At 45.5% G+C, this 12500-nt stretch overlaps 1 protein-coding gene across 5 annotated transcripts in view; it reads right to left on the bottom strand.

Annotated features, from left to right (window-relative positions):
• The window catches only part of akap6 (A kinase (PRKA) anchor protein 6), a 137817-nt gene that overhangs the window by 85148 nt on the left and 40169 nt on the right, over window positions 1-12500 (bottom strand). For all 5 annotated transcript variants that reach the window (XM_068599848.1, XM_068599853.1, XM_068599852.1 and 2 more), the window contains 2 exons: window positions 5868-5964; window positions 4472-4674 (listed from right to left, as the gene is read on the bottom strand). In XM_068599848.1, coding sequence (XP_068455949.1) covers window positions 4472-4674; window positions 5868-5964 — 300 coding nt within the window. The remainder of the gene's footprint in view (window positions 1-4471; window positions 4675-5867; window positions 5965-12500) is intronic.

Here is a 12500-nt window from a genome sequence, read left to right as displayed (position 1 = left end):
AACACGAAGACGACGCAGAGACTCGGAGGACTCGGAGGACTCGGAGGACTCGGTCCCAAAAGAAAAACCACCTCCATGCTGGACGACACGTCGATGTTTTAAACATTACATCGTGAAGACAAAGACGTTTGATGTTCAGTGTCCAACACAAGAAGAAGAAGTTAGTGAAGTAAATCCACCAGAATAAACAAGTCAAGTATGAACAAAATGCTTTTGTCGTGGTTTTTGTTTGACTTTCATCCTGATAAATATAGAACGTGTGGCTCAACATCAAGCAGTCTGATTGGATCGTATCGTGTTTGTGTTTCTTTTTCTGTCACTGTTTGTATTTTCTCTCGTTGTTGCATCCGTGCGGTTTCTTTTGTGTGTTTTTTCGGCAATAAATAAACAATAAATCGATGCAGAGACGACGCTGAAGATCCAGTCGGTTTGAATCTGACCACATTGTCAAAAGCTTAATGAAGCGCTGAGACAATTATCATCATATAAAAGGCCGAATATTGATCACCCACGACTTAATATCTTCTTCTATTAAGACGTTGACTAAAACATATTCATGTATTTCAACCTTCTTGATGTCTTTGCATTAGATATGCACATTTAAGTCCTATAATTATTAAGAAGTGATAAAATTCTATTAATATAAATGTGTCCAAACATGTTTTATATATAAATATATGTATATATGTGTATGTACTGTGTGTGTGTGCAGCAGCAGCCGTGCAGCTGCAGTCATGAGCTCTGAATCGCATGCTAACTCGCTTACAGCCGAGTGTGAAATATGTCATTTGCTTCTGCTCTTAATTGCAGTAAAAATGAAGATTAAGAGGATGAATTATTGATACAAGTTGGTATTTAATCTTTTGTAATGAATAGTGGATCCGCTGGTTATAAATATTGTACGAGGCTTCATAATTTGATAAATTTATTCCAATTTGCCCTTTATTTTGCCCTTTAGTCAAGGTTACGTTAATTTAAACACACACACACACGTACAGACACACACACACGTACAGACACAGACACACACAAGTAGATGCTAAAAGATACTCACAAGCTTGTACTGAAAACACACACACACACACACAGCAGTGTGTTTACCTAGCCTCTGCCCTTGGTCATTCTCATATCATCTTTTTTTGGCGAGGTCCAAAAACACACACATAAACATGATGCCCTTGGTTGACCTTGCAGTCCCCCCCCTCCCCTTCCCCTCAAAGACACACACACACACACCTCTGTGTGTGTCAGTAATTAGGCCATGCTTGTGTGATTGTCATGAAAGAGCAGATAATGAGCTCACAGTAAAGACACATGTGGATTCTTACTCGTCTCCTCCATCAAGCTGCCTGAAGCTCCAGGAGGCGTCCAACAGGTCGCCCCCTGGCTCAAGAGCACAGGGCAGCACCCAGAGGTCACGGGGACGCACCCAGAGGTCACCGGGACGCACCCAGAGGTCACGGGGACGCACCCAGAGGTCACGGGGACGCACCCAGAGGTCACGGGGACGCACCCAGAGGTCACGGGGACGCACCCAGAGGTCACCGGGACGCCACCTAAACCAGTGAGCAGGACTTACTGGTTTGAGTGACTTTAGTCTTGACTAAGACTGTCTTTAGATGACTTTAGTCTTGACTGAGACTGTGTTTAGATGACTTTAGTCTTGACTGAGACTGTCTTTAGATGAATTTAGTCTTGACTAAGACTGTCTTTAGATGAATTTAGTCTTGACTAAGACTGTCTTTAGATGACTTTAGTCTTGACTGAGACTGTGTTTAGATGACTTTAGTCTTGACTGAGACTGTCTTAAGATGACTTTAGTCTTGACTGAGACTGTCTTTAGATGACTTTAGTCTTGACTGAGACTGTGTTTAGATTAATTTAGTCTTGACTAAGACTGTGTTTGGATGACTTTAGTCCTGACTCAGCCCGGGTTTAGATGTCTTTAGTCCTGACTCAGCCCGGGTTTGGATGTCTTTAGTCCTGACTCAGCCCGGGTTTGGATGTCTTTAGTCCTGACTCAGCCCGGGTTTGGATGTCTTTAGTCCTGACTCAGCCCGGGTTTGGATGCCTTTAGTCCTGACTCAGCCCGGGTTTGGATGTCTTTAGTCCTGACTCAGCCCGGGTTTGGATGTCTTTAGTCCTGACTCAGCCCGGGTTTGGATGCCTTTAGTCCTGACTCAGCCCGGGTTTGGATGTCTTTAGTCCTGACTCAGCCCGGGTTTGGATGCCTTTAGTCCTGACTCAGCCCGGCCCTGCTGACCAGCGGCTCGGCCGGTGCTCGCAGCAGAAGCATCTCTGGTTACCTCTGAAACGACCGGCGGCCATGTTGGCGGTCGGCTCCCACCGAGGGAGGATCTCGCACTTCGCCGTTAGTTTAAGTTCATTGTTCGGCTGCCCAGAACGGACGCCATGTGAATAATTTAAAATATCACAGAAGTACGTGCAGCCGGCAGAAATAATTCAGCAGGTTCACACCTCAGTTTGTTGTTTGGAGGTTTTACGGATCAAAGCTTTAAGTGCAGAGGGAGACGCACACAGATAATGAACGGACTGCTAATGTGCTGCGACCAAGCAGCTAATGGACACACAACAAACAACACACACACACTGGAATATACTTTCACTATAAGACGTGTGCACACACACACACACACACACACACACATACGTATAGAGAGAGCTGGAAGCTGGCTAATGGCTGTCACTGTTGACTGATCACAGTGATCAGGCTGCTGCAGCTCTAATTGCTACTAAACAATCTGAAAACAAGCAGTCAGGTCTGGTAGAGGAGGAAGAGGAGGAGGAAGAGGAGAAAAAGGTGGAGGAAGAGGAGGAGAAAGAGGTGGAGGAAGAGGAGGAGGAAGAGGAGAAAGAGGGGGAGGAAGAGGATGAAGAGGAGGAGAAGGAAGAGGAGGAGGTTGAAGAGAAGAAGGAGGAGGATGAAGAGGAGGAGAAAGAAGAGGAGGAGGAGGATGAAGAGGAGGAGAAGGAAGAGGGGGAGGAAGAGGATGAGGAGGAAGAGGAAGAAGAGCAAGAGAAATGGGGGAAGAGGACGAGGTGGAAAAGGACGAGGAGGAAGAGGTGGAAGAGGAGGAGGAAGAGGATGAGGAGAAAGAGGTGGAAGACGAGGAGGAGGAAGAGGTTGAAGAGGACGAGGAGGAAGAGGAAGAAGAGCAAGAGAAATGGGGGAAGAGGACGAGGTGGAAAAGGACGAGGAGGAAGAGGTGGAAGAGGAGGAGGAGGAAGAGGATGAGGAGAAAGACGTGGAAGACGAGGAGGAGGAAGAGGTGGAAGAGGAGGAGGAGGAAGAGGTGGAAAAGGATGAGGAGGAAGATGACAAGGAGGAAGAGGATGATGAGAAAGAGGAGAAAGAAGAGAGAAGAACCAGAACGGAGGAAGAGGAGCAACAGGAAGTAGGAAGAGGTGAATAAAGTCTCTCTGATAAAACGTCGTCAGTAGTTTTAATGATTATTCTCTTTACGATCAAACATCCTGAATATCTGTTGCACATTTCTGTGAAAACATTTTTTTTTTTTAAATTTCTTTCAGTTTCTCTCCCCGGACGACATGAGGTACTTGAACGCAGCACAGAGTGACTGAACGGGCGTGGCGCTAAAGATCTGATCACCAGTATTGATCCAGATGAGAAAGTAAACCACGTGGCGTGGCCTCGCTCTGACTCCTCCACATACGAAGAGAAGTTCCTCGTGTTGGTTGACAGAGCGGCTTCCTCACGTTCGCCCCTCAGGACTCTGAACTCAAGATCATCTCAAATATTCATCGTTATATTTGACTTATGTGTTTCGTTTCTCTCGCCCTCGCTCAGAGGAGACGAACATCTGTCGGTCGAGTGTTTTGACTGAAAGGTTTCTCGCTGGAAAGGACGTTTATTTCAGTGGAGGAGAAAAGGGAGTATTTGTTGTGAGCAAACGCTGCGATAAGTCAAAGAAATGAAACATAAAATAAAGATGTTTGGTCGGGAATCGGAAGAATAAAAGCGCATTCAAGTGAATAAAGGAAGATAATTACCAAACAAACAGCAATAAAGCAGAAGGAAGAGAACCAGAAGGCCACAGATGACTCATGGAAAATGTCTACACACACACACACGCACACACACACACACGAACACACAATGAGAGAGACAGAAAGGGAGATTACATCTAATTAACCGAGTCCAGCCAATTAACCGGCAGCCAATGACAACGGAGACACCAATCAGGACGCTAATTGGCAGCCAATAAAAACGCTGCGAAGAAATTTACAAAGGGCATTGGGTGTGTTGGGGTGTGTCTGTGTGTGTGACAGCAAAGAAGAGGGTTAACCGGGATCAACCAGCGAGGAAATGGAAGGATATCAACCAAAGTAAAAAACAAACAATGGACAGCTGGACAGAATATCAGAGGGATTGGAGGATGAGCAGAAAAAATAACACAAAAAAAAAACACTGTTGTTTTGTTTTTCTTACCTTCGGGCCGTCCGGAGGGCACGGAGCCGCCCGATTGGCCGGCGCGTCGCCCGAGGCCGCGAGGGGCTCGTGCGATTGGCCGGCGCAGAGGAGGCGGGCCTGGATGCAGCGCAGGGCGCGCAGCATCCAGCCGTGTTGGCGCCGGATCTGCCGCTGCAGCTGATCCCATTGGCTGGAGACCATCTGGAGGATTTCCTTCAGACCTGCAGGGCCGAGAGATGTCGGGATGAACGGAGGAGAGGAAGGAACCGAGCGGAGGAGGCAGAGTTCAGAGGGACAAACGAGGTACAAACGAGCTACGAGGCGCTTTCATCTAGCGGCCCTGGTGGCGCCCCCTGTGGACAGGAACGGCAGCGTTTATCAAGGAGTTGTGGTCCAGACTGTTTGAGTTGTTGTAGGATCCCCAAATTAATTCCAATACTTGTGTTTATTGTGTGTATTTGTTCACAAAGGTCTTCGGAAAAAATGTGTATCTGCAAAAAAAGAATATTTTGATCCTAACTATGAACATCCAGCATGATATGAACCAGATTCCCTAAAAATGCCTCATGGAGCGTCAATAAGACACCTTTTTGGAAAGATTAGGACCTAAAGAATCAGAATCTACAACAAAAATCACAATAAAACAAAGACTTGGCCTGTTAGGAAGGAGTTTTAGTCAAAACACTGTGTTGTTCGGTTCAAAAATGGAGAAAATTAAGTGTTTTATGCCAAAAGATTGTCTGAATGGGGCATGCTGGGACTTAAAATGACCCAACAGGTTAGGAAATTAAATAAAAATGGCCGCCAGTCTGTTGTTTCAAAGCCTAAACGGGACCGACGTGAGTTTAACGTCGACGTACGACAGTTGTGTGATATCTTGTGACAAGTTATTGCTCATTTTTCTCCGATGAAAGTCCAGCAACACACGTCAACACGGCAACACGGCAACAGTTGCTTTTCAGAATAAACTTCTTCACAGGAAACAAAAGATTGTGTTAAAAATAAAAATAATGACGGACGCTTTTGCCTCTGATGGAAGGACGACAAGAAGACGAATCAAAGATTAACAAAAGAGGTAAAAACTTATTTCTCTCTCTGGCTGCAAAGATTTAAAGAATATAAAACAGATTGAATATTTAGTTTTCCTGCTCAGACTTTTTTCTGCCCGCTGGCTTTTCTTTTCCCTTTTTCTTTTCCACATCCGCTTCTCCGTCTCTCTCTCTTTCTTTGTCTTCATCTCTCCGTCCGTCTCTCTCGGCTACATTCAAAAACCCGGTTCCCCCTCTCTGAAGGTCAATCTGTTAATCCGAATATTAATAATGAATGGAAACGGAGGCGGGTCTCCGTTGGGGCCGCCTGTCCGCGTGTGTGCGTGTGTGTGTGTGTGTGTGTGTGTGTGTGTGTGAGGACGCACCTGATTGGTGGGAGGTGAGGATGGCGAGCAGCGCTCTGCCTTCCTCCATCACGCTCTCCTTCAGAGCGCCGTGAGCGTCCACGCTGAGCTTAAAACTCTGAAAAACACACAAAAGATCTTCATCAGCGTCCAGATTATTTACCCATGAAGTCTGATTCCTGAGATTATTTCATCCCGTGGGACGACTCATTAAAACACCCGTCAGAGTTTAGACTCCTCCCACTTCAACTTTGGGCTGCGATCATGTGACTGCTGGTGTTATTAATATGTTATTAATGACATAAATGACGTTTGAGGACGTTGAAGAAGAGAAAAGATTCATCACAAGATTGAGCTGGGAACATATTTATCTCTCTCTCTCTCTCTCTCGCTCTCTCTCTCTCTCTCTCTGCACTTCGTTCTCTACGAGGAGAAGAGTTTAAATAAATGTGAAACATATATATAAATATATATTTGTATAGAGATAGATGGACGTATGAACGGATGATAAACAGATGGATGGAGGCGCAGAGGAGCCGGAGGCGCTGTGGAAACACTGTGAACAACGGCACTGCCTTTTCTGATCCGTGTGTGTGTGTGTGTGTGTGTGTGTGTGTGTGTGTGTGTGTGTGTGTGTGTGTGTGTGTGTGTGTGTAAGCCTCAAGGTGCTCAGTCCTCAAGACTTAACCACTTCTGACATCCTGCTGCGCTGCCATGGGAAATGCTGCACACGCATATTCACACACACACACACACACACACACGATGCTCTCAACACCCTGCTCTGTGTGTGTGTGTGATCAGCCTGGTCTCATGACAGATGCATTAAACATACTTCAGAGGGAGATCTCACTCGTCTGTCCTGTTAAATAAATAGAAAGAAATGTTGTTTTTTATTTTCTTCTGTTTTACCAAAATAAGACGAACCGATGTGAACTTTACTTCACGGGAACGAAGCAAAAGAGACGACGCGGGATTTTATTGTCATCTGACAAAAGATGAAAAACAAGTAATGCAATGAAACACAAACACAAACACAACAACCCCCCCCCCCCCCCCCCCCCCCGCATGGTGTTTTCTGATTTGTTGGCTGCACAGACGGAGAGACGACATCCGTCACACGAGACACACAAGGTCAGAGACACAACAACATTTATGGAGAGGAGACACACACACACACACGCACAACCTCACCCTCATACACACATTCAAACTCACACACACACACACACACACACACAACCTCACCCTCATACACACATTCAAACTCACACACACACACACACACACACACACACACACACACACACACACACACAACCTCACCCTCATACACACATTCAAACTCTCACACACACACATACGCATGGATGTGCACAGACACACACACAAACTCACATACCCTCTCACACACACACACACAATCAAACTCTCACACACACTAAATAAATAAATAATACAAACAAGTCTGGGTCAAGTTGTCGTCTTCATTACATCGTATATATATATATATATATGTATATATATATATATATATATAAATAAATAAAAGCTGTGAATAAACGTTATGAATTGATTGATTACAAAGAGACTCGTTTGTAGTTTTTCTGTGAAACTTTAAAACAATTAAAGATAAACTCTGGAGAAAAGAAACTAACGACAAAGTAACACAAACTGGAGCGTAAACACTAATAAATAAACATCGTTAACGATCATTTCGTTCTTTAAACTTGTGTCACTGAGCTGTGTGCGGGACTTGAACCCCCGGCCCCCCGGCGCTCCACAGGGATCAGATCCACACAATAAAACAGGACTTCCAGGAGCGAAGCGGCGTCTGAATCTCTTCACGGCGGCGACAGAGACGCAGCCGCACGGCGGCGGCGTCCAGAGGAAACATGGGAGGGAGGGGTGAGGGAGGAGGGAGGAGAGAAGGAGGGAGGGAGGAGGGAGGGAGGGAGGGAGGAGGGAAGGAAGGAGGAGGGAGAGAGGGAGGAGGGAAGGAGGGAGGAGGGGAGATTAGCTCGGGCTATCGGGAGCGATCGTATTTCAGCTTTATTCCGTTTCCTCCGTTTAATAAACGGAGAAGAAGAGAATCGATAAGAGCGGAACAGCCGGCCATCAATCACCATGACGATAAGCAGCGCGAGGAGCGCCGCCGCCGCCGCCGCCGCCGCGGAGAGGACGAGCACGTGTGTGTGTGTGTGTGTGTGTGTGTGTGTGTCTGTGTGTCCGTGTTTGTGTGATGGACAGGAGTCAACCAGGAAGAGGACAGAGAGTGTGTATGTGTTTCTGTCTGTGTGTGTGTGTGTGTGTGTGTGTGTGTGTGTGTGTGTGTGTGTGTGTGTGTGTTTGTGTGTGATGGACGGGAAGAGACAGTGTGTGTGTCTGTGTGTGCGTGTGTTGACGGACAGGAGAGACAAAGTCAACCAGGAAGAGGACCGAGAGAGAGTGTGTGTGTGTGTGTGTGTGTGTGTGTGTGTGTGTGTGTGTGTGTGTGTGTGTGTGTGTGTGTGTGTGTGTGTATGAATGTACTATCTAACAGAGAAGAGTCACTAAAGTTCCTCCACTGACTTTAAACTAAAGACTTTAGTTTGTCGAAGTTTCTCCACAAAACAAAAAGTTTTTAGCTCAAAAAAAACAAAACCACCTGAACGATAACTTAATAACTTATTAACTTATTAACTTATTAGCGTTTAAGTTCATCCGCAGGAAGTCGACAAAGATGAGACGAGTTTATGAGTCGTGACATTTCTATACAACACAACAAGAAATCAAAGTTTACTTTGAAAGAACCCACTTCCTGTTTGGGTTGACGACTTCCTGTGTGCCTTAAAATGGAGATTGTGAATAAAACTGCTTCATGAAAGAGGCTCAAAGTGAACCGATCCAACACGAACATCTACATCATGATGACTAAAGTACTGACACAGAGCTGCAGAGGAGGCGGAGCCTGAAACACCTTCTGCACCTGAGACGACGAGCAGTGAATCACCTGGACAACGCTGCAGGTGCAACAACGACGTCTTCACACGAGCAGCAGTAAGCAGACAAGAAGCCCAAAATCATGTTAAATATACTTAGTAATAAATATTACTGCTGCAGCCACAAGCAGAAAGTCAAAGATATAAAATACAAATAAAAAAAGTGACGTTTAAATGAGTATGTGCAAAGTATAATGTATGTAATATCTAATATATATGTAATATATGAATAAAGTGTGTCTAATCTGCAGGTCAGTAACCATCACTAGTTTCTATAAATAGTTATGAATCTAGTTTTAAACTCAAACTGTTGAATGGTTAAAGAAGCAGGAGGATTTTGGGTTTTTTTTTTCTCAACAGCTGTGTCCTGTGGCCTCAAACGTTCCAACTCCCTGCACACACACACACACACAGACACACACACACACACACACATGCGCGCGTGGGCTGCTTCAAAGCCTGCGTGATCAGATTACCTGTTAGAATTAGCATATTAGCCCGGAGCGCCGCGCAGGACGGCTTCAGAAAGCCACCTAATATCATTTAGCTTCTTAGCATTAGCATATTAGCGAGGGCGCTAAGAGGTGTGCAGCGCTGATACGGAGGGATGACATTGAGGTTTGACATTGAGAGTGTGTCGAGCTGCGCTGATCAGAGGCTCGCAGACACACACACACACACACACACACACACACACACACACACACACACACACACACACACACACATGGCAGACAGGATCGGGTTGATGAGACATGATCTGATCAAAGAGTCTTTGTAATAATGATGATCAAATTGTCTCCATTCAGACAGACCGAGAGAAACTATACGGCTGTATCCCCCAGGTGTGTGTGTGTGTGTGTGTGTGTGTGTGTGTGTGTGTGTGTCTGTGTGTGTGTGTGTGTCTGTGTGTGTCTGCTCACCCTCTCTTTGCTTTCCCTCTCTCTATTTTCCTGCTTACACCTTTTATATGAAGCAATAAAACGCTGCTCTCTCTCTCTCTCTCCCCCTCCCTTCTCGTACTGCATCCCTCTCTCTTTCTCCCTCTTTTCCAACAAAATGACTTCTTCATTCTCTCCGTTCCTCTCCCTCCCTCCTTTTATCTACCATCCTCTCCCTTGTTCTGTCTTACTTGTCACCTTCAATCCCTCGTCTGTTCTCCCTCACACATTTCCTCTCATATAATGTTTCATCTTCTTCTTGTTCCTTTTCTTCCTCTTTTTCTTCTTCTTCTGCCTCTTCTTCCTCTTCTTCTTTCTCTTCTTGTTCTTCTTCTTTTTCCTCTTGTTTTGTTCCTTTTCTTGTTCTTCTTCCCCTTGTTCTTCTTTTTCATCTTCTTCCATTTCTTCTTCTACCTCTTAATACTTTTCTTCTTCTGCCTCTCGATTCTCTTCTTCTTCCTTTTGATTCTCTTCTTCTTCTTCCTTTTGATTCTCTTTTTCTTCTTCCTCTTGATTCTCTTCTTCCTCTTCTTTCTCCTCTTGATTTTCTTCTTCTTCTTGATTCTCTTCTTCCTCTTCTTTCTCCTCTTGATTTTCTTCTTCTTCTTGATTCTCTTCTTCCTCTTCTTTCTCCTCTTGATTTTCTTCTTCTTCTTGATTCTCTTCTTCTTCCTCCTCTTGATTCTCTTCTTCTTCTTGATTCTCTTCCTCTTCCTCCACTTGATTCTCTTCCTCCTCTTGATTCTCCTCTTCTTCTTCTTCTTCTTCCTCCTCCTGATTCTCTTCTTCTTCTTTACGTGACAAATAAACTACAAGAAAAGGTGAAATTCTGGCCCAGAGAATGTGACATGTCTGGGGCTTTTATTGTGAAAGGTAAGAACCAGAAGGAGTGGAAGTGGCCTGCGCTGTCTTTGTCGAGGTTGAACTGGAGTAATAAAGTTTTTTCCGTCTCGTGTTAAAACGCTCAAACCTTCACTCTCCTGCAGGAACAGAGAGGAATCTGAAATCTCGGTTAAAGGATTATTCTCGGCGTTCTGGTGTCTCAATCCGTAATCCCTCACACGACGTGGGACTGGACCCAGTGATCGCGTAACAACGAGAGCGAGCGGAGGGTCGCTGCCGACGAGCCCGCGATCAGCAGCTTGTTGTGTTCATCCACCAACGAAGAAGAGAGTCTGCTGGGTTTTTTCTGTTGTTTCTCGACGCGGTTTTTTTAGACATAATCTGCATTTTCAGATTGAGTTGGTTTGGTGTGAGAGGTAGTCGTTGACCACCACCCCTCCTCCTCCTCTCTCTCTCTCCCCCTCACACCTCTTTATCTCCCCTCTCCCCTCCCCCCCCCTCCTCCTCTCTCCCCCCTCATGTTGCCACACTAGTGTGTTGCTGCTGTAATGGGATTCAAAGGCCTGGATCGCCCATCAGACCCAATCAATAGGCCTTTCATTGGCCGCCATCTCTCAGCGCCTTACAAAGAGCAGCCTGTGTGTGTGTGTGTGTGTGTGTGTGTGTGTGTCTGCTGTGTGTGTGTGTGTGTGTGTGTGTTTGCATCCTCTCGCCTCACTGATCTCCCCGGGGTTCCGGAAAGACCTGTGCTTATTCGCTCCACGCGCCCTAAAAACACACACACACACACACTCACACACACACACACACACACACACACACACACACACACACACACACACACACACACACACACACACACACACACACGCCAGCTGGACCAAATATTCAATTGGGAGAGCAGCTCCACTCCACCCACTGCTGCCCTGGAGCTGTGTGCGTTTGTGTGTTTATGTGTTTGTTTGTGTGTTTGTGTCTGTGTGTGTGTGTGTTTGTGTGTGCAGGAGAAAGCAATATAGAGAAAGAGAGAGAGAGTAACAGAGTGTGTGAGAATGTGTGAGAGGAATAAAGAAGAAAGAGACGGACAGAAGGAAAGAAAAAAGAGAGAAGCGACTAAAACAAAGAGCAACATTGTTGCTTTAAAGTGACATTTTGTGTGTTGGACTTTGTGTAACTGAAGCGTGATGACAGGATGAATCTGGAGATATTCTGCTGCTCCTGTTGTCAACAAATATCATGACGACAACAGAACCAGCAGCGGACGTGTCACTAAGTGGTGTGTGTGTGTGTGTGTGTGTTATCATTGAAACACATCACCACCATCATCATCATCATCATCACAACCGCAGTTCATTCTGGGGATTAATCTGAGACGTGGATCTGAATGTTGCATAGAAAACCTTTAACACAGTGTTTTACTCTTCTTCACGTCTTTAAGACGTCACACTGAACCCACCGCCGTGATCCTGATCTAGTGGCAGTAAAAGATGCAACAAAAATACATTTTAGTTGTGAAATAAAAAAGAAAGACAACGAGGAAAAACCTGTCTCTCTACCGCTATCAGCAGAGAACACACACACACACACCAAACTGACACTAATAACTACAAAGTGCGAGTGTGACTATCGACACAGACACACAAACACGGAGCCGGTTAGCTGACGCGCTATCGACGGCGCGGCGGGTTCAAAGTCCCATTAGCGATGCCTCTTCATCCTCTTTTTGTTTTATTTAACGAGACGCGCCAATTAACGGCCGGGGATTCTAATTGAAGCTAACCGCCGCTAACGTTAGCACTGCTGGCACACACAACAAAGTCAACACGTGTAAACAAACCAACAAACAAACGGCAGGAATAAATATTTAGATGAGACAACTTGCTGTGTGT

The sequence above is a fragment of the Clinocottus analis genome, unplaced genomic scaffold, assembly GCF_023055335.1.
Source record: "Clinocottus analis isolate CAN_PGR_092001 unplaced genomic scaffold, fCliAna1.0.p SCAF_5, whole genome shotgun sequence".
NCBI classification, from domain to species: Eukaryota; Metazoa; Chordata; class Actinopteri; order Perciformes; family Cottidae; genus Clinocottus; species Clinocottus analis.
This window is presented reverse-complemented; position numbering and strand designations above follow the sequence as displayed.